Below are 20,576 nucleotides of genomic sequence, written 5' to 3' on the forward strand. Positions count from 1 at the left end.
TTCAGACCATATTTCGCCAACGCCTAAGAAGTTAGGACAAACCAGTAGAGCCTATCTTCACATATCCGCATCATGGATTCTGGCTTGGGGGTCAGAAAAGAAGATAGGCGAAAAGCTTGGCTGGATTTGTAGGACATAATCTGAGCTCCAGAGCTACCTCCAGGGCTACAGACTCGAGCTACGTAATACATAATATGTAGCTCTCCGTAGAAGCCTTCTGAAGTGAGCCCAGAAGAAGATGGGAGAAGTCAGGTTCAAGGGTGATTTGCTCGGGCAAAGAACATGTAGCAGCACCACTCAAACATTCATAGTGCCTCCAAGATAATCTATCAATCAATTCGTGCCTAAATAAGCTATACAAAATGCCGAGAATAACCGAACAGCACTCAAGGACTTCTATATATAGTATTTAAGCCACATTATGGATGACTGAATAATAGTAAACATTGATTCGAGCTATTTATTGATACCCCTTTCCTCAGACCTTCCACTCCCAGAGCTAGGGTAGATGTCGCGAAAGTACCTGGGAAAACATTCGTCTCGCATCAATCACAGGAGACCAGATTACATTTCGTGGAATTCGCTCAACAGAGCTTCGGGCTGATCACCATCCTCCTTCCTAAGAAATATGACCATCGTATAGGATCATGAGTTGATACATGCTCCTTACATTTACAGCATTCCAGAACAAGCATATTCGGAGCTTTCCAGTATGCCACTTACCCCATACGGAAATGTATCGCGGATCACAGGGATCGGCGGACTTTTATCTTTATACTGTGGCTGTCATGAACCTATCCCTTCCCTTGGTATCATGGGGTGGTTACAGGCCCACCGAATATGTGGGTGGGTGGGTGTCCTGCTGGATGGGCCGGCATTGCACTATGTATTGCACTATGAAGCTCCTTCCCCCACTTGTATACTGGGATGAAGCTTGATAGCTTGCTTCTTTACTCCACACGACGATCAATGAATGATCCACGATCTGCAGCGCGTCTTCACGGCTGTATTGTAGCGGTACAATTCCAGTTCTCATCATTGGATGCCATCTGCAAGCTGCTTTGGTGGTACCTTGATTGCCGAGGAATGCGTCTGTATCCAGTTTCCCCTGGGCCTGTTACACCGTCTCACTGAGTAGACAGGGTGATGTCAGGGCTCAGCAGCCTGACAATGGTGCACTGGCCCTGAGTGCTTTTTCTCTTATATCTATCATACCATAACTCCCCCTGTGCATCATGTGCTATATGAACGGCTTATTTCGCTCTCCTTTTATGACTGTTGTATAACTGCGGATCTACGGCATCCAAGCTATACGCCAGGTGTTCTCGGCATTTTATCTGCCTATTGGTGAATTTGGATTGAAAGCTTTTATTCACAGATAGCTTAATCCCGCATACTCCAAACGCCATTCGGGATACCTGAGAATGAAGCCCGAAGATGTCGAAAAAGCCCACAGCTCGCCCACCGTTGAGACTTTGAGTCTTCACCTCAACAAAAGCGCTTCTCATAGCTCCTCTTCCGATACATATCTCGCAAAGCCTGACCCCGTGCCGCAAACAAGATGTCAACGATGGATCGCAAGCTTGAAAAATATGGAGAGTCGTGGCATTGAGCCCATTTCTATCGAAAATCGAGAGCCAATAACACCTTCAACCATACTGCATATGCTGCTGATGTGGTTTAGTATGACATTGGCTACGAATAACATCATTGTTGGATCCATGGGTACACTCGTGTTAGGCCTCAGCTTCAGGGACGCAGCTCTCTGTGCTGTATTTGGATGTTTAGCCGGCAATTTCACTGTTGGGTTTATCAGTATATGGGGACCCAAAAGTGGAAACCGAACTTTGGTACGTTGGTACCAGAACATGAGTGATGTTTATAGGAGAGGAAGATACTATCAAGATGACGAACGAATGCTCATGGATTTGATAGATCGTGGCCCGATATTTCATGGGCTATTATCCTAGCAAAGTTTGCATTATCCTGAACCTTTTCACCAATATCGGATATAGCATGGTAAACAGCGTGGTCGGTGGCCAGATTTTATCTGTGGTCTCTGGTGGCCATCTTTCCGTGATTGTGGGCATTATCATTGTCGCCGTTTCCAGCTGGGCTATGGCTGTCTTTGGCATGAAAATCTTCCAGCTATATGAACGGTGCGTATCAGCGGCCCGGAACACCTTTGAAGGCACATTCTAACCATTATCAGTGTTGCCTGGTTGCCGCAGCTGTTAGTGATATGCGTGATGATTGGTTCCGCAGGGCCTCATTTCGACTTCGACATCCAGACACCAATGTCAAGAGAGAACTTGATTGCCAAAAGACTCACCTTTTTCTCCCTGGCATTGTCCATTGCCCTCGCCTGGGCCCCACTCGCCGCTGATTACTATGTCTATCTCCCGCCGCAGATGAAGAGCTCCCGGACATTCCTGGTCACAGTCTTCGCCGCCACGAATGGCATGTCAGTTGTCCTCCTTATGGGCGTTGGTCTTGGAACCGTCATTGCTAGCTCGGCACATTACGCGACCAAATACGGCACCACTCCGGGAGGCGTGCTGATGACGGCTTATGATGGTCTCGGAGGGTTCGGCAAATTCTGTGCCGTTATCAACGTCCTCGCCTTGGTTGCCAATAACACCCCTGGGGCATACTCGATGGGAATGAATTTCCAGATGATTGGCGGGAGATTTGGAAAGGTTCCTCGACCGATCTCAACAACTCTCGCTACGGTTGTCTATGCCGCATGCGCGATGGGAGGCCGGGACCGGCTGTACGAGGTCTTCAAATCTTTCCTGCCTTTGATCGGGTACTGGGTCATGATGTTCGTTGTGATTGTCTTTGAAGAGCATACGATCTTTCGCCGGAATAGAGGGTATGACTGGTCTAAGTGGAACTGTCGCGATGAACTGCCTTTGGGGATTGCAGCGGCGGTTGCTTTCCTTATTGGATGGGCTGGTGCGATTGTTGGAATGGTAAGGCTTCAATGCTCAAGTCCAATTGATTACGTCTTGCTAATAATCAAATTCAGTCCCAAGGGTATTACATCGGCCCCATCGCGCAGATGGCTGGCGGAGCTGATCTGGGTCTATGGTTGGGTGCGGGCTTCACTGCGATGTTTTTCCCGCCGCTACGGGCATTAGAGCTCAAATTCTTTGCCCGCTAATGGTGCAACAGTCTTCTTACGCGATGGCCTAATGATCTGCCAGGTAGTATGGAAGTCAACCATTTTATCTCCCCTCAACATAAACCAGAGACCGATAGCGTGAGGACTATAAAGGCCCGATGTGATTGTGTCAGGCTGGAGTTATAATCAATTTCGATATTGCTTAAATATTGCAAGTTATATCCTAGGCCTATGATTCGTCGGCTTAAGAATAAACGCATTGAGGCTTACTACGGGCTTGTGAGGCGTGATCGCATGTGCATGTTGCATAATCGAGAACCCCACTGGCACTTGCTCAATCTGTATGGAACTTGGGGCCACAGAGCGTCATATATACATGTGTACAGGTGTACTCCATACTGTCAATATAACCCTACATAGATGTAGACATTCCCATGTGCAGCACCCGAGGCTCGGTATTTCGGGGTACCCCGCGTTCAAACCCGTCCAATTATATTCTTTTGAATAGCGAAATAGGATTGTCTTACAGTTGTATAACCCATAGACATATGAGTAGATAGCTGAGTGTGATGTATATGCACAATTAGGTGAACACAAAGCGCATAACATATCTTATGTGATGTTCATAAACCTTGTGGATCGTAAATTTGACCTGTTCCGTGGGTCACCCACATTCTTATTTAAATCCTGTGGATCTCCCCCTTTGAATTTCATCATATCAATATGACTTACGTCGACACCTGGGCTTCACCACTACCTGTGGGGGGTATGACCCAGCTACTCCCCTACGCCGTAGGCCTCCTCATCACCTGGCCCGTAGTCACCACAGCCCTACGGTTCCAGCGTCTACGCAACCTCCACAAGCAATATGACTACCCAACACGCGAGTCGATGTCCAAAATGACCGACGAAGAAGCCTTCCAAATCCAAAAACAAGTCGCACAGCTAGAATTCCCATTCATTTTTATCAAGAGCTTACAGTTTGCCTTATTCCGGGTATGAAACATCGACACACAAAAGGAGCTCATATCCTGCCGATCTAGATACATCTTCTAACTAGTACTATATAATTCACCTCAAAAGACCTACGGCATCCCCTCAATATCCACCCTCCTTGCAAAAACAAGCCAATTCTCCAACCCGGAAACCTCCCTGAAGCGGTATACAGATACCACCGTCCTCATACAAGAAATGGTCGGTAACAACCCGACTTCTGAACGCGCATACCTCGGTCTGGCCAGGACACGCTATCTACACAGCGGGTACAGAGCCTCCGGTAAGATCCTCGATGACGACATGCTCTATACCCTGGCGCTGTTTGCGCTCCAGCCGATTCGGTTCATCAATCAATATGAGTGGCGCCAGCTGAGTGACCTGGAGCGCTGCGCTATCGGGACTTTCTGGAAAAGTGCGGGCGATGCGCTTGATATTAGTTATGAGAAGCTACCATCTGGTAAAACTGGGTTCCGGGATGGGATTCAGTGGCTCGAGGAGATCGACGCTTGGAGTGGGGAGTACGAGGCGAAGTCCATGGTGCCTCATGCTAAGAATCGTGAGGTAGCGGATGAGACTACTGCGATGCTGCTTTACATGCTACCTACGATCTTCCATCCGTTTGGGTTGCAGGCTGTGTCCTTTATGATGGATGATAGGCTTAGGAAGGCGATGTTGTACGTTGCAACGCTATAAACCCTACACAATGCACTGACACATCACTATACAGCTACGATCCTCCCTCCATATTCTGTGTAGCACTCCTCTCGACCGTTCTCACAGCCCGCAAGCTATTCCTCCGCTTCCTGTCTCTGCCACGACCTTACTTCATGCGCTTCGCCTCGTTCACCGAGGAACCGGATCAGAACAACCGCTTCTTCCTCACACACTGGGATGCCGCGCCGTACTATGTCAAGCCCACGTTTTGGAACCGCTGGGGCCCTACAGCCTGGCTGACTTGGGCTCTAGGGCGGCCTGTGCCTGGTGACGAGGGGAACAAGTATTATCCCAATGGATATGACATTCCAGATGTTGGACCGAAGTATTTTGAGGGCAAAGGGAGGAAGCAGTTGGATGAAACCCTGTTGGAGTTGAAAGGGTATCGGACTGGGAAATGTCCGTTTCATTAAGCTGTAGAAACAGGGATTGTGTAACGAGATGGGGAGACGGGGGTATGGGCATGGCACTATTTGTTCCGACAGGGCCCAGGTGAGATTGTATACATCCAGGCTTTTGCCGCAAGTCAAGGGCACTTGCACATAGAAACCTATGGCAGCACCAATCTTGACATTCAATACTACAATTACCATAATTTTAAAGGCCATGATAAGTCATTGCGTCACTTGCTTTTCCACTATGTGCTATTCTGGAGGGGTTCGAACAAATGATCCCAAGCCGAGCAGGAAAATAGACAAAAAAGGGGTGTAAATTAGGAGCGCTCAAACAAATTGGGTTCGGGGCCTGCGCCCGCAAAGCCGGTCCGAATGGTAGAGAATGTAGGCTTGACAAGGGTATTACTTTGAACAAATCTCAAAGGAGATTTACTTAAACCTCCTCATCAACAATGTCCTCAGCGAGGCTAAAAATAGGGAAGAAATTCGTTAGTCGTGTTCGAAGGCCGAGTGGTGTGGGGAATCCTTACTACTCCTCCTCGCCCTCGGAGATAGAGGCATCCTGGTACTGCTGGTACTCGGACACAAGATCGTTCATGTTGCTCTCAGCCTCAGTGAACTCCATCTCGTCCATACCCTCACCAGTGTACCAGTGCAAGAAAGCCTTGCGACGGAACATGGCAGTGAACTGGTCACCGACACGCTTGAAGAGCTCCTGGATGGAGGTGGAGTTACCGACGAAGGTGGAAGACATCTTGAGGCCACGGGGGGGAACAGAGCACAGAGCGGTCTGGACGTTGTTGGGGATCCACTCAACGAAGTAGCTCTGGTTCTTGTTCTGGATGTTGCGCATCTGGTCCTCAACCTCCTTCATGGAGATCTTACCGCGGAACAAAGCGGAGCAAGTGAGGTAACGGCCGTTGCGGAAGTCGGAAGCAGCCATCATGTTCTTGGGGTCGAACATCTGCTGGGTCAACTCGGGGACGCTAACCTGGCGGTAAGACTGGCCGCCACGGCTGGTCAGGGGAGCGAAGCCGACCATGAAGAAGTGCAGACGAGGGAAGGGAACCATGTTGACAGCCAGCTTGCGGAGATCGGAGTTGAGCTGACCGGGGAAACGGAGGGAGGTGGTCACGCCGGACATGACAGCGGAGACCAGGTGGTTGAGGTCGCCGTAGGAGGGCTGGGAGAGCTTGAGGGTACGCATGCAGATATCGTAGAGAGCCTAGGATTGTCAGTATGCTTCATGTCAGTCATTTCCCACGTAATTCATACCTCGTTATCGATACAGAAAGTCTCGTCGGAGTGCTCAACGAGCTGGTGAACGGAGAGGGTGGCGTTGTAAGGCTCAACAACGGTGTCGGAGACCTTGGGGGAAGGAACGACGGAGAAGGTGGCCATCATACGGTCGGGGAACTCCTCACGAATCTTGGAGATCAAGAGTGTACCCATACCGGCACCGGTACCACCGCCCAGGGAGTGGGTGATCTGGAAACCCTGAAGGCAGTCGCAGCCCTCAGCCTCACGGCGGACGACATCGAGGACCTGGTCAACAAGTTCGGCACCCTCGGTGTAGTGACCCTTAGCCCAGTTGTTACCAGCACCGGACTGACCGAAGACGAAGTTGTCGGGGCGGAAAAGCTTGCCGAAGGGACCGGAGCGGACAGCGTCCATGGTACCGGGCTCCAAATCGACCAGAACGGCACGGGGAACGTACTTGTCACCGCTGGCCTAGATTATCACGAAAAAGACTTCATCAGATATTGCACGATCATGCGGGTCCCCAGGCTTTGTACTCACATGGTTGAAGTAGACGTTCATACGCTCGAGCTGGAGGTCGGAGGTACCATTGTACCTAACAAGATATCAGGCGTGTGATCCACCGGGGAATTCCATCACGGCTAACTTACCGTCCATCGCCATCGAGACCGTGCTCGCCAGAAATGGTTTGCCTGTAATTCAGTTAGTAACTTGTCAATTGCTACCCAACGCGGAAAAAAAAAGCTCGACACGTACCAGAAAGCGGCACCAATTTGGTTACCCTATATAGCCCAATTCCAATTTAGTTCCTCGAATTGAAGAGTCCAAGATTGTTCCGTATCAACTTACACACTGGCCGGTTTGGAGGTGAACCTAGAGAAGGTTAGCAAAAGATCTCTGTTTAGAGTGGGGTCATGGTTCAGGGGCCATATGAAAACAAAAGACGCGTCTGGAGGGAATAACGTACAATCTCACGCATTTTGAAGGTATTAAAAAGAGATGGAGAAAAAAAGGAGAACCGGTGACAAAGTCAGGGAGGATGGGGAAGAAGAGAAAGGCGAGAGGATCAGTTGAGCGGTGTGTGTGGGATCAACAAGTCAACAGTTGAACTTCAGGGGGAGAGGCCCGATTGGGTATAGCCGCATCACGGGACTCGGGGAGGTGCGAACCACAATATAAGTCTGTTTGGCGCGTGACATCGTACTACTACTACTACTACTATTATTATGTATAACTACAACTACAACATAATGCCTCAATATCATATTTCAATCGTTTCAATTGCAAAACTAATCATACATGTTGGGTATTGGTTCAATTAGGGCAGCTTTCCATTCCCATAGAAGTACTCGCTTGCCTTTCGTAGCTCTCGCCGTTTGAGATGCGTTCAGTTGGTACATAGTTGCCATCGTTTTTGGTTGTTGTTTTTTTTAACTGGGTTGTTCTCGCCATTTTCGATCCGCTCACATGGGACCGCGACAGTTCCCATCAATTGGACTAGTTGTTGCCAGTTTCCTGGCTCTTGTCGGTCTCGTCCTTGCCAGCATTGTCGTTATCGATGCTATCCTTGCTGGTCTTGTCATCTTCGGTCTTGTTCTTCTCGGTCTTGTCGGTCTGGTTTGCGGCGCTTTCCAGCCAGTCTCCGTACCGCTCAAGGCGCTCATTCTCTTCATTGTCTGCATCCAGAGGGTTCACCATCTTGCCCTCAGCGTCTCGTCGAGAGTTGTACTTCTTGAATTTCTCTTCGCCATCCCAGATGTAGGAAACAACAGTATTGCCTGCAAAAAAGCGTCCATTCATGATCTAAAAGGTCTTCAGTAGCTGCTATCATATGGAATCAAACCGTGAGGCTTACCTGAACACAGCGACGTGCATCAGCTGAGGACAAAAATCGGACAGTAACGACACCTTCACTCTCACCATCCCAGACCACCACTTTGGTCACCTCGCCAATCTTAGAGCACTCGCTGTCGATGTCCTGCTGAATCTCAATACTGGCGAGCGGATCTTCCTGTAATTACACGTCAGCCGCGTGTCCATGTTTGCCCATGGCAATTTCGGAAGAGGTAGGGTATGTCATACCTCCAATTCCTTCAGTGTAAACATGTGTTTCAGAATCACATGTCGCCGCGCTTCCTCAGTAGCCTTCATCGCCTTCATGGTTTCCTCGGCTTCATCATCTCCCCAGTCGGAAAGTTTCCTATCACATTCGAGTCAGCATGGAACACCCTGTCGCCAGGATCACCAAACGTACTTATTCAATCGCTCCGCTCGCTCCTTGAGCTTCTTCTTTTCCTTCATGCTCATGGTGACCTTTGGCTGCACATCTTGTTCACGCTTGTACGAAAAGTCGGCCGCCTGCACACGCATTGGTCCAGAAGGGTTGGGGGCACCCATTCGGAAGTCTGTCTCGTCCAGACACTGAATCGCGAGGTTGACTGACTCTGGCCGGAAGTACACGACCAAAGCCTCGCCATTGAAATTGCCACTCTCGTCGGTGTACATCTTAATCCGCGGCTTTCCAGTGTCAAGTTCCTCCGCAAGGATTCCATACTTCACAAACAGCTCTTGGATTTCCGATAGCGAGGCGTCGGTGGGGATCTTGGTCACCCACACAGCGGTGTTCACACGAGGTTTCTTGATCTTGGGCTCATTGGTCTAAAGGGCGAAAGAAGAGAAGACAGTCAATTATCCATGCCGTCAAGCTATCACAAATTACCGGAACACTTACCTCGTCATGCGAGTTCTTTCGCTTCTTGCGATCGCGTGGATGAACGATCTCAGAATCCCCGTCGTCGGATCCGTACCCTTGCTGCTTGCGGATGAGCGCTTCGTCGATCTAGAGTCGCAAGTCAAGTCAGCACAGATTGTCGGCCTACATTGTGGACAACCCATCGCAAAGCGCAAATGTGTCAGTACGTGTCACATACCGCTTCGACCCATCTCTTTAGGATATTATTAAACAGAAACTCGCGACCATCACTTGTCTCGAGTAAGAAGCTGTTGTCTAGCTTCGAGAACGAGATGCGCGGGTCGTTATCAAACTCCGCCACGTTGGTCGGAAAGTCCATTTTGACAAAACAACGGTTCGGCAATCGCTTGAAATGGAATATCAGATGAGCCAGAGAAGAAACACGATACGTCTGAGGTGTTGTGAAGATCGTGAAGACCCGTGGATGGTTTGCGATGATTGGAAAGCAATTGCGGTCGCGATCTCTCGGCGCGGCGTTCCGGAAGGTGCTTGCGGGTGGATCCCGCCAGCTTTCAAGGATTATGTCGGCAGTGCTACGGAGTACTCATTGCTGCTCAGTGTTACTGGTGACTATTCTTGAATACTTCTCAGTTTGCCTCTGTTCACCTCTAGGATCGGTTGTCCTACTATGTACACCGTCACTGTTTGCCTTGGGATCTAAAAACTTGCTCTATCAACTTAGTTTTTTTCCCCCGGTATAGTGTCATAAAATTTGATTTGGGTATCTGAATGGTATCAAAAAAAAAAAAAAAGATTGGACTTTCAGGAGAGCATCCCAAATACCAACAGTACGATACTATAGGCACCCAAGACACTCTGCCATCGCCAACAAAAGAAAACAAAGTGAAAAGAACGAAGGCATTCGCCTATATTAAATATTAAAGAGCCGCTGTCAGATCAAGTCTGATTCAAGCCTTGGTGTCGATAACCTCGCCGACGGGCGTGGCAGTACGCTTAGAGGCGGTCTCGGAGCTTTCCACGCCGTTCACAACATCACGGGTGACCTCAACGTAATCATACTAGAAGATGAATAGTCAGAAGGAGCTCTGGGATGGACTGAGACGCAATAATACTTACAGCAAACTCGCCAATTTCGGCGTCGTCAATACCCATGATCTCATCTTCCTCGGGGGCGCGCAAGCTGAGACCGGGAATGAGGTTCATAAGGAAGAGAATGATACATGTTCCGAAGAAGGCATATGCCATTCCAGTGACTGAATCGGCAAGCTGGTATCCCAGCTGGACGAAGTTCCTGTTAATCCAGCCGCCATCGATTTCAGTGGAACCGTCCAGATGCGCGACGTAATCACTATCAATGCAAGTTAGTTTATGGCCGGAAGATGCCACTAGGAACCAGGTTCACTCACGCTGCGAAAATACCGGTCAGGAGATTTCCAACCACACCGCCGACACCATGGACAGCAAAGATGTCGAGAGCGTCATCAACACCGAGAAGGAACTTGAGCTTAGTAGCATAGTTGCATGAAACAGCACCAACCACACCGAAGATGAATGCAGCCCAGGGAGTGACGAATCCAGAACCAGGAGTAATGGCAACAAGACCGGCAATGACACCGGAGCAGAATCCAACGGTAGACCACTTGCGCTCCAGCCTGTAGTCCATCAAACACCAGGTCACACCTCCAACAGAGGCAGCGAGGTTAGTGACAACGGCAGCCATAACTGCACGAAGATTGGCAGCCAGAGCAGAGCCAGCGTTGAATCCAAACCAGCCAACCCAGAGGAATACGGTGCCGATGACAACGTGAGTCACGTTGTGGGGGCGGTAGTTAAGCTCGTGGGTGCCGTGGCCGCGACGCTTGCCCAGCATCAGAGAGTAAGCGAGGGCGGCAGATCCAGAAGCGATGTGGACGGGAGTACCACCAGCAAAGTCGAGACCTCCGAGTTTGAAAACCCAGCCGGATGAGTTCCATGTCCAGCAGGCGATGGGGTCATAGATGATAGTGCTCCAGATGAACATAAAGACAATGCAGGGGAGCATGCGGCCACGTTCAGCAACTGCACCGACAGCGAGAGCAACACTAATGGAGGATTAAAGGTCAATTGGTGTTTTTGGATTGATATGATAGATGTATGTTGGTAATGACTCACGTAATGGCGGCGAACATGCCCTGGAAGATAGCGAACAGAAGGTCAGGAACCTTGGTACTTCCTACAGATGGCGCACCTAAAACACCCTTGAAGCCGAAGTTATCAAGGTTACCGATATAACTGCTGGCTGAGTGGGAGAAGGCCAGTGAATAACCCCAGAAGAACCATTGGAATGAAACCACGCCGACCGACATGATCGAGAGCCATATCAATGAGAGTGCTGACTTCCGACGAGCCAGACCGGAGTAGAAGAATCTATAATCAAGTAATGAGTGACAGCCCTTAAGTGTCTAACGGTTTGGTCAAGTCATACCCAACACCAGGAATCATAAGCAGCACTAGGGCTGTGGAAAAGATAACAAATCCAATATCACCAGACTGTTCACACCGTTAGCTAGCAAGCTCCTCGATTGGCCTGAATTAAAATACACAACATACACTATAGTAAATGTTCAAATCTTCAGTGAGCGAGTCACCACCAGTGGCGATGGTGCCATTATACACAACCGGGTATTCGGCCATGGTGAGAGAGGTAGGCTAGGCCAATGGTATTGCAAGTGTGAGCAGTTTAAACGCAGCTGCAATGGAATGATGCAGGAGGTGAAGAGAAAGAATGTGAAATGCTTTCAAGCGCCGGGCTGTGAAAGGGGAAAGAGAGAAGTGATATGTCTAGTCTGCAGGGACAAGCCCTGATAATTAAATAACTGACGCAGTCTCAGACAGCCAACAATGCTCCACCATCAGACGCCAGAAGGATACCGGACCATCGATCTTAGCTCCGATAGTGGCAGCTGGTCATTCTGATTTCTGATATGATTCATCTGGTCCGACCGATAGCAGTTAGCCAAGACCCCCATTTCAGCCATCTCGGGTTCATGACGGATAGGGTTGTGCTCCATAGACCCAGACCGGGGAATTACGGGTCCTTGCATTGACAGCCATATTTGGATATTGTACACTCCATATGTATGGGCTCTAGAAGCTATGTTTAAGCTGTGTATCTACTTGTTCTCTACATATGTTTCCCCAAGGTTCCCTCAACAACGATCTGGTAGTGCGGTTGTTTATGTTTCGAGCTCTCTGCATTGACCCCCGATAAGCAGGGGGGTTTCCAACATACCCCGTACATAGTAAGGTGATAGACAGATTGGGTCATTTCAGTGACAGAAGAGAATAATACGAAATAATCAAAATTGAAATTGAAATTGGACGGCTCAGCGACTGGCTGTAGATATGAAGATCGAAGCAGCCAATCACAGCCATTTGCTTATCATTTTCAGACAAAGTTCCAAGGTTGCTTTTTTCTTGTCGGTTAATCTGATTTTTAATACGTCCAGTCGATAACTACATTCTTAATATGAATGGCAGGTTGTCCGGTACCTATACATATTAGCCACCAGGTATATTGTGTTCGAGGAGTTCCAAGGTTGACCAAAAGGACGAAGGTTGAATGTCTTATCAGAATCTCGTGTTGCGTCAACCAATCACAATTTAATTTCCCTTATCTCATATTCAGCATATAGATTGGACTACGGAGTATGCGAGGAGTTATTTTCTTTTCGAACTTTGTCAACCCACTTCAGAACCCCCCAACAGCCCTGACGGCATTACGCAGAGGTCCCGTATAGATCACTGATATCATACAGTGGATTGCTATGTGAACAGTTTCTTTACGTAGAACTCTACATATGCCTCACTGTTCAAGACATACTTCCAGCCTATTCTCTCTACATCATTTCTTTGTGGGCTCCCCCATTTTCCGGGTCGTCGCACCCGGTTCCACACGAACATGCAGAACGCATGGGGCGGGAAAACTAAACTCTTTGCCACGCGGTCTAGGGGTTTAATACCTTGGTAGAGTGCAGAGTACGGAGTACGCCAAGGCTGATAAGCACACGGTCGTCCATTGGTGGCATTATTAGAGGCTGATTCGGCATCCCGACTTGGATCTTGGCGAACCCTCGGCCCCATAACTCAAGAACTATACGGAGTAGAGCCTCCGATAAAAAAATCTATAAATACATATATATGGAACTCTTGCATTATTGGTTCTCCGGTTTATTCATTTTTCAATAGCAAAATGAGAGACGAATGAGAGACTTGATCATTATATGTATAACAATAGTCTGGATGATAGAGGTGCATGCTGTAAGTAGTGACTTGTCTCTGGTGCGATTTGAGGCAGTGGATGTGTAGCGTCTTCGATTCTTCTTGGATTGATCATACTCTGTGCAGATTTCCAGGAGCCTCAGAAAAGGGTCATTGATCTTCGATTATTCTCGAAGCCACTGATCCACTGATCCACTGATCGACGATCTTGAATCTACAATGTACCTACATCGACGTACAGAAGATGTATCCTGTACTGAAACGCAATGCCTTTTAGTCAGGGGTAAAGCCCCTATGGCTCAAAAATAGGTGTGCTGTCCTCTTAAGCCTTGGAAGTACTAACATACCCAATCATACCACGTGCTCATCCCAGGTTACAGAAAATTCGCTTTCGTAAATCAAGCCTCTTACCGCTCTAATTTAGCCTATCGCTAGTGCCATCACTGTTGCCCAAAGATAGAAATAAATAAGGAAATGCCGTATCAATGAAAACTGGCATCTAGTTACTGTAAAAATGTCTCAAGCGTTTTCTTCATAGTCATCGAAAGGAAAATGAGAAAGAACCGCAGCCTTCTCCATCTCAGTGATTGAATGTTCTATCAAACCGTCCTTGATGCTCTGTATGACAGCCCTGCACCGTTCAAGCTCATCCTCATCTGGAACCCAGCCAAGGGCATCTATCCCGATTATATCCCTCATCTCGCCCAGCTCCTGTAGTTTCTCCTGTTCTTGGCGATAATTCTCCAAACATTTTTATACCTCTTCCTCGGAAAAGTGGATTTGACACCCAATAGATCCCGTTTGTGCTCCTCTATCTAGCGACATAGGCCAACTCTTAAGGACCTACAATATAACATACTTTAAAGAAATAGAGTCTCCTTCCTAGGGAAACTGTGTATAGTGAAAAAGCTTCGCTCGAAGTATATAGTTTTCGGACCTAATGGCGTCAAAGTGATCCGGTGGGGATTTTATAGTTAGTGTAGTATAATCGAAATAAATAATCTGTTTCTATATCGTCTCTTAAATATTTTCCTATTTTTTAGGGCTAAGTTAATCAAAATAGTCTAGTAATTTAATACCTAGTTTAAGTATATTCCTAGATAATAGATCGCCTAATTTTGGAAATAGTTAGGAATTCTAGTATATAAACAAAGGGGTAGAATAACTATATACTACTAGTCAATAATTCCTATTATATCTTTAGATATATTCACTATAATATTAGAAGGTGAAAAGTCTAGATAGCGAAGAGTTAGGTAAGATATATAGTGGCTAAATAGAATATTAAGATAGGGCACTAACTTTAAGTAATTAGTAAAATAATATTGGTATAGAATAGGTGAGATTTCTTAGAGCTAGTGTATTTCTCATAGGCACCTTTCGATATATAGATATAGTTTACCAAAATTTTCATAGAATTCTATCTCTCACTTTATAGGTACTTCAAAGTATATAGAAAAGGTATTCCCTAACTCAAAGTTAATACCCCTAAAGAAGATAGGCATTCCTAAATCCATAATAACGACTTATATAGGCCATAGTCAACCTCTAACAAGGCCTATTCTTAATACCACCATTCATACTATACAGTTAGGCCAACGACAATATCGTCCGAGACTAGGATTAAGTGTTTTAAGGCGTCGAGATCATGGCGATAATAAAGACTTCCATTTACTAGGAAATGGATACTTATCAACCGCCTCTCTATATCAACAATCTATCTTATTACTTTGACCCTAGTTTTGGTATCTATAGATAACCATTGATAACTTAAGGGTGTTCCTTTAAGCTTTTCAAGTAGAGTATATTCGGTCCCAACGGCATTTGTCTGGTCTGAAGAATATACAAGGACTTTTGGGACTAGGACCTTATAAGCACGCAGAAGTGCGAGTGTGGCAGCTTCACTAGTCACTGTGTAATGTTTCGGAACAGTTGTCTTGTATGGCAGCCTTATAAGAATTGTATATCCGTTATTGAATGTGACTTGCAAGACACGGTTAAAGCCCCCCTCGGTAAGTTTTGTAATCGAGGCCACGCCATTAAGGGGTCGACCGACAGAATGGCAGGCCACCTTTGTAAGAGCATTCACGTCAAATTCAATATGGCGTTCAGAGCGGCGGATGTCTTCGTTAAATCTAGTTTGACGCAGTCAGTCTATCTGAATTGATGCATCCAGCACATAACCGCCGTCACAACTCACAAAAAGCGCCCAGATGTGTACTCAAAAAGATCAGGCTTACCACTCAAAGAAGACATACTCTTCGGTAATAGCCTTGAGTAGCTAAAGCCCCTCGAAAAGTGTTGCATTTCTAAGCAGATGGTCGTCGGTTTCAATGTTGATATTATTTGCACAACTTTTTCCACTTTGGATTGGTCCCCGATCACGTCTACTATAGGAAGGACGGCTTCCGTACATCTAGACATCCCTGTGAATTGTCGGATTATGTCTCTCTTGAATCATGGGTTTTCGGGGCAAACTGATTGTCGACATCGGATACTCTGTACAGTCCACTTTATCCCTTAAAATCTCAGACCCACTTTAGTCTATATGTGGCCTAGATCATCCTTGTTCTATCGAATAGAAAACATAAAGAAAAGAACCATGTGAAAGAAAAAACACATCTTTGCCACGTCAGAAGCAAAACCCTCTGACGGTGTGGAATCAGGTGATGGTAGCACTGATAGAAATTATTTAGTAGCCTTAATTTGCGCATTATATGCAGTCTTTTACAATCTCAAATCCAATTGGAGAACAGGCTCAAAAAAAAGCAAATCTCACTTCGACAAGGATGAAGCATGTTATGAGATATTTATATCGTGTGCAATGGAGCATCTGACTCAAGCTTGGACTATCAAACATGTACAGATCAAGATGCCACGTAGTGGCTGAGAATCAAGGAAAGATTCTCCCAGCAGATCAATAAGTGGGGATCGGTCATGTAAGCCACAGCGCACCGCCACAGTATCCGCCTCCTATCACCTTGGTCCAACACCCAGGTCTGCTCTCCCGGACCATCGCACGGTATAACCACTATGCAGCATTCGGATATCCCTAGTCCTGATTCAGATGGCTCGGGCTCTTCTGATGAATTCCCCCAGTATCCTGTGAGAACTAATTCCTCATTTGGAGACACCATCGACGATCAAATCCAAACGCCTACAAGCACCATCACATCTTCCCCTCCGTCCATTTCACCCAATCTTACCTCATGGTCTAACGCACCACCGACACGGCCGCGTGGAGTTAGCCTCAGCGCTACCACTCTCCTTGACAAGTCCGATGGGCTTGTCATGGCCAGCGACTTGCGACCTCAGCGCCCATCCGCCCCGGCACGAACGCCGTCAAATACGTATGCCCCACAGCGGCGCCCAACACAATACATCAGTCTTCAAGAAAATCGCCAGCGATCATCATCAACCAAGCGAGGAACCCGACGCGATCCGAACGCGCAATATCGTGCCCAAGAAAAAGCCTACGTCCAACGGATTCGAGCGAACCCGCAAGCTTGGTACCATCACTCCAAAGACGCGCAATCCAACACCATGATAGAAGGCGATGGGGACTTGGAAGAGCCCTCTCCTTCCTCCGAAGTGGCGTTTGAAGATGATTCCTACGACCCTGATACACAACTTTTCCTTCCAGACGACAATCTACCAACCACAGAAGAACTTAAAAATCCTAAGAACCAGGAGCGGCTTGAGTGGCATTCTATGCTGGCATCGGTCTTGAAGGGAGATGTAGTGAAACAAGAAAAACAACGACTCATCGGATCGGCGGAATCGAAACGGTCGGCGGCCCAGAGCTTTGCACTCTGGATCGGAGTTCGGGCAAGGACGTGCGGCCGAAGTATCCCTCTGCAGCGAAAGCTAATTGAGGATGCGCGGTCACGTCTGGGTCCCTTAATTGAAGATATCATCGGATTTCAGATTAAAGGCGAGACTGAGATCGGGAAACCGGCCAGGCAGCAGGTCGAGGATGTTGTGGAGAAGATCGAGCGATGCGAGGTTCTCTACTCTTCACATAAGGAAATGGAACTTGCAAACCCCCGTGTTGCTTCGGAGGAATTCAACTCAAGCCGCGCAGCTATATTTGCGTGGCACAACATTACAGCTCTCATTAACACCGAGCTGGCTGTGCTGCAGAGCTGGGTAGGAAACGAGGCTCTTGATTTCAGCCAACCGAGGATCAAGTCTGCGAAGGATGATCTCTCAGATGGGTCGTCTTTCCTTGATCGCATTATGAAGGAAGACGGCCTGAAGACGCTCCAGGACAAAGACGGCATGCTGCTTCGTATTCTCGTCGTCATTCAGAAAGCGAAGAGTACTCTGATCGAGAACTCTGAAGCGTTTGCCGCACGGCACCTGCCACCATACATTGAAGAGCTACTAACATTGATTAACTTCCCCTCTCGGTTGATCCAGGAAATCATCCGAGTCCGTCTATCATATGCCAAGAACATGAAAGACCCAGCCCAACAAGCCCCCATTCTGATTGATCAGATGATTTCTCAATTCCAAATCCTGATGAAAGTGGCGGTCGATATTAAGTTCCGCTACCTTGATGTCTCGAGGCCAGAACCTGGGTGGGATTTGCCTCCCTGTGTCGATGAGAACTTTGATAATTCCGTCTTGGATGCTATGAAATACTATTTCCGGCTCCTCAACTGGAAACTAAATGCCAACAAGAACACTTTCAAGGAGGCCGAAATTCTGGAGCAGGAATGGGGATTCTCCTATGATATCGGTTGCCGGCTTGACGGTGGAGATATCGAGGTGGCCGAACAATTTAGGTAAAGTTTCTGTGCTTTACATCGTTATCAAAACTAACAAGAACAACAGTGCTCTCACTGCCAGATCACTGCAGCGTCTCATGATTCATTTTGAACGTGAGCTCGTCCCGAGGCCTACCGAAACTGTACAAGACATGGACAAACGATACAAGAGCATTTTGGATTCAACGCGCATTCGTCAGCGCAAGCTCTACCGATTCTCCAAGTTTTTGTGCCAGTTGTTCGAGAACGCTACCGAATACAACATCACGACTGATATCGCATATGATTTCTTTGAGGCACTCTTAATTTCCGACCATTTCCTTGTCACCTCTACCACATCCGTCGGACAGAAAGGGGTTTATCTGATTGCACATCATGCACTATGGAATCGCCCCGCTGATATCCAGGGTATCCTATCTACCTCCTTTAAAGAAAATGATACAACCGAGGATGTGCATGTTCCCTATGTCCTGGCCATCCGACCCGAAAGACCTCTCGCCTGGGCAGGAAAGGAAATGCAAATGCAATTTCTGGAGCACCCAACGGATGTGCGGCTAGGTAAGCTACGTGTCGTTGTTGGAGGCATGCAAGAACGACTGCAGAATGCGCGTGTGGAACTCGCACGACTCACAGGCATCCAGCTTGATATGGTTATTGAACAACGTGCAAACCTTGGACGTGTCAACGTCGAGTTGAACAAGATTAAGAAAATCTCTTTCAAACTATCCATGACCATTATGGACAGTGTGTCTATCATTAAAGATCAACTACGTGAGAGAAAGTGGGAGAACAATGATTTGATTCAGGCCTGCTATGCATTTGCCACAGAGTTTGGCAAACGGTCCTCGAACTATGTCGATGCTAACAGGCGGGCTATGAACAGTGCTCGGCTGGTGGAGTTGTCTCTCGACTGGGTCGCGTTTATCTGCGATGAGTGTGATGCTGCAGATCGGAAAACCTTCAAGTGGGCTGTGGCAGCCCTTGAGTTTGCAATGGCGATCACATCCAGCCGACATCTTTTGTCCATGGACCAAGATCAGTTCAGTGATTTCAGACTGAAAGTGGCAGGGTGCATGTCCCTTCTTATATCTCATTTCGATATCATGGGTGCGCGATCTTCCCTTGCGGCGAAGAATGAGAAACGCATGGAAGAACGCAACGGAGCCCGGCAGATTGGCGCTGGCCGGATTACCAGCGATGAGGAAGCATCAAAACTCGTTCGTGACACATGGTGCGCGCGTATTATGGAGATTGAAGATAGGAGAATCGAGGAAGATGCAAAGCGTCAGGCTCTCGGAAAGGTGCTAGAAGGGTCTGATGAGGCTGACCGGTCACTCACCGTATTATCGTCATCGGCTACCAACGTTACTCTGCGTTGGCAGCAGGGTCAGTTCATCGGTGGTGGTACCTTTGGATCTGTCTATGTGGCCATAAACTTGGACAGCAACTATTTGATGGCTGTCAAGGAAATTCGCCTGCAAGATCCTCAGCTCATTCCCAAGATCGCCCAGCAGATTCGAGACGAAATGGGTGTGCTCGAAGTTCTTGATCATCCGAACATTGTCTCTTATCACGGCATCGAGGTGCACCGTGACAAGGTTTACATATTTATGGAGTACTGCTCAGGTGGCTCGCTCGCTAGCTTGCTGGAGCACGGGCGCATCGAGGACGAAACGGTCATCATGGTTTATGCTCTTCAACTCTTAGAGGGTCTAGCATATCTCCACGAGGCCCACATTGTGCACCGCGATATCAAGCCTGAGAATATTCTGCTCGATCACAACGGTGTCATCAAATACGTTGATTTCGGTGCAGCCAAGATCATCGCTGGCTCGGGCCGAACAGTTGCCCCAATGGACAACCCTCTAGCCAGTTTCAAGGATCCGGCCAAAGATCCCACGAACCAGCGTAAAAACCAGAAGACTACCACAGGAACTCCGATGTACATGTCACCAGAAGTGATCCGTGGCGATGCTGCAAATCTAGACAACCGCCAAGGCGCCGTGGATATCTGGTCTCTGGGATGCGTGGTCCTAGAAATGGCAACTGGGCGCCGGCCATGGTCGACGCTTGACAACGAGTGGGCAATCATGTACAACATCGCCCAAGGCAAAACGCCCGCGCTTCCATCTCGCGATCAACTCAGCGATCTAGGTATCGACTTTGTGCGCCGCTGTTTCGAATGCGATCCCGCTCGCCGCGCCACTGCCGCCGAACTCTTACAGCACGAGTGGATCGTTTCCATCCGTCAGCAAATTGTCTTAGAGCCTCCTACTCCGACCAACAGCGATTACAGTAGTTCCAACTCAAGCTCTCGCCAGAATTCGGGATACATGTGA

The 20,576-nt window shown here is 47.9% G+C and overlaps 8 protein-coding genes across 8 annotated transcripts; 3 read left to right on the forward strand and 5 right to left on the reverse strand.

Annotated features, from left to right (window-relative positions):
* Positions 1–1,424: 1,424 nt before the first annotated feature.
* N7500_010348 (uncharacterized protein) lies at positions 1,425–3,166 on the forward strand (the record flags this gene model as incomplete). The annotated part of the gene is made up of 4 exons (XM_056681486.1): positions 1,425–1,850; positions 1,936–2,159; positions 2,213–2,975; positions 3,032–3,166. The coding sequence occupies 4 exons, from the start codon at positions 1,425–1,427 to the stop codon at positions 3,164–3,166; spliced, it is 1,548 nt and encodes a 515-aa protein (XP_056528868.1).
* Positions 3,167–3,850: 684 nt separating this feature from the next.
* N7500_010349 (uncharacterized protein) lies at positions 3,851–5,250 on the forward strand (the record flags this gene model as incomplete). The annotated part of the gene is made up of 3 exons (XM_056681487.1): positions 3,851–4,123; positions 4,211–4,797; positions 4,851–5,250. 3 exons carry the CDS (start codon positions 3,851–3,853, stop codon positions 5,248–5,250), a joined length of 1,260 nt encoding a protein of 419 aa, XP_056528869.1.
* A 326-nt stretch (positions 5,251–5,576) lies between these two features.
* Positions 5,577–7,487, reverse strand: N7500_010350 (tubulin beta chain). The gene is made up of 8 exons (XM_056681488.1): positions 7,460–7,487; positions 7,342–7,365; positions 7,249–7,274; positions 7,143–7,184; positions 7,033–7,087; positions 6,508–6,963; positions 5,763–6,457; positions 5,577–5,699 (listed from the first exon to the last, which is right to left on the reverse strand). Exons 1-8 carry the CDS (start codon positions 7,469–7,471, stop codon positions 5,666–5,668), a joined length of 1,344 nt encoding a protein of 447 aa, XP_056528870.1. The 5' UTR covers positions 7,472–7,487; the 3' UTR covers positions 5,577–5,665.
* A 502-nt stretch (positions 7,488–7,989) lies between these two features.
* N7500_010351 (U2 snRNP complex subunit CUS2) lies at positions 7,990–9,563 on the reverse strand (the record flags this gene model as incomplete). Its single annotated transcript, XM_056681489.1, has 6 exons — positions 7,990–8,295; positions 8,348–8,503; positions 8,575–8,692; positions 8,747–9,150; positions 9,224–9,331; positions 9,423–9,563. 6 exons carry the CDS (start codon positions 9,561–9,563, stop codon positions 7,990–7,992), a joined length of 1,233 nt encoding a protein of 410 aa, XP_056528871.1.
* Positions 9,564–10,152: 589 nt separating this feature from the next.
* N7500_010352 (ammonium permease MEP2) lies at positions 10,153–11,878 on the reverse strand (the record flags this gene model as incomplete). Its single annotated transcript, XM_056681490.1, has 6 exons — positions 10,153–10,263; positions 10,322–10,553; positions 10,612–11,286; positions 11,357–11,611; positions 11,670–11,734; positions 11,795–11,878. 6 exons carry the CDS (start codon positions 11,876–11,878, stop codon positions 10,153–10,155), a joined length of 1,422 nt encoding a protein of 473 aa, XP_056528872.1.
* A 2,106-nt stretch (positions 11,879–13,984) lies between these two features.
* Positions 13,985–14,982, reverse strand: N7500_010353 (uncharacterized protein; the record flags this gene model as incomplete). Its single annotated transcript, XM_056681491.1, is given in 5 exon segments — positions 13,985–14,206; positions 14,225–14,308; positions 14,325–14,402; positions 14,680–14,737; positions 14,897–14,982. The coding sequence occupies 5 exon segments, from the start codon at positions 14,980–14,982 to the stop codon at positions 13,985–13,987; spliced, it is 528 nt and encodes a 175-aa protein (XP_056528873.1).
* A 65-nt stretch (positions 14,983–15,047) lies between these two features.
* N7500_010354 (kinase-like protein) lies at positions 15,048–15,772 on the reverse strand (the record flags this gene model as incomplete). The annotated part of the gene is given in 3 exon segments (XM_056681492.1): positions 15,048–15,182; positions 15,195–15,600; positions 15,666–15,772. The coding sequence occupies 3 exon segments, from the start codon at positions 15,770–15,772 to the stop codon at positions 15,048–15,050; spliced, it is 648 nt and encodes a 215-aa protein (XP_056528874.1).
* Positions 15,773–16,498: 726 nt separating this feature from the next.
* On the forward strand, positions 16,499–20,576 carry sskB (uncharacterized protein; the record flags this gene model as incomplete). The annotated part of the gene is made up of 2 exons (XM_056681493.1): positions 16,499–18,255; positions 18,305–20,576. The coding sequence occupies 2 exons, from the start codon at positions 16,499–16,501 to the stop codon at positions 20,574–20,576; spliced, it is 4,029 nt and encodes a 1,342-aa protein (XP_056528875.1).

This window comes from Penicillium coprophilum (assembly GCF_028826855.1).
Source record: "Penicillium coprophilum strain IBT 35676 chromosome Unknown utg000006l_segment0_segment0, whole genome shotgun sequence".
Taxonomy (NCBI): domain Eukaryota; kingdom Fungi; phylum Ascomycota; class Eurotiomycetes; order Eurotiales; family Aspergillaceae; genus Penicillium; species Penicillium coprophilum.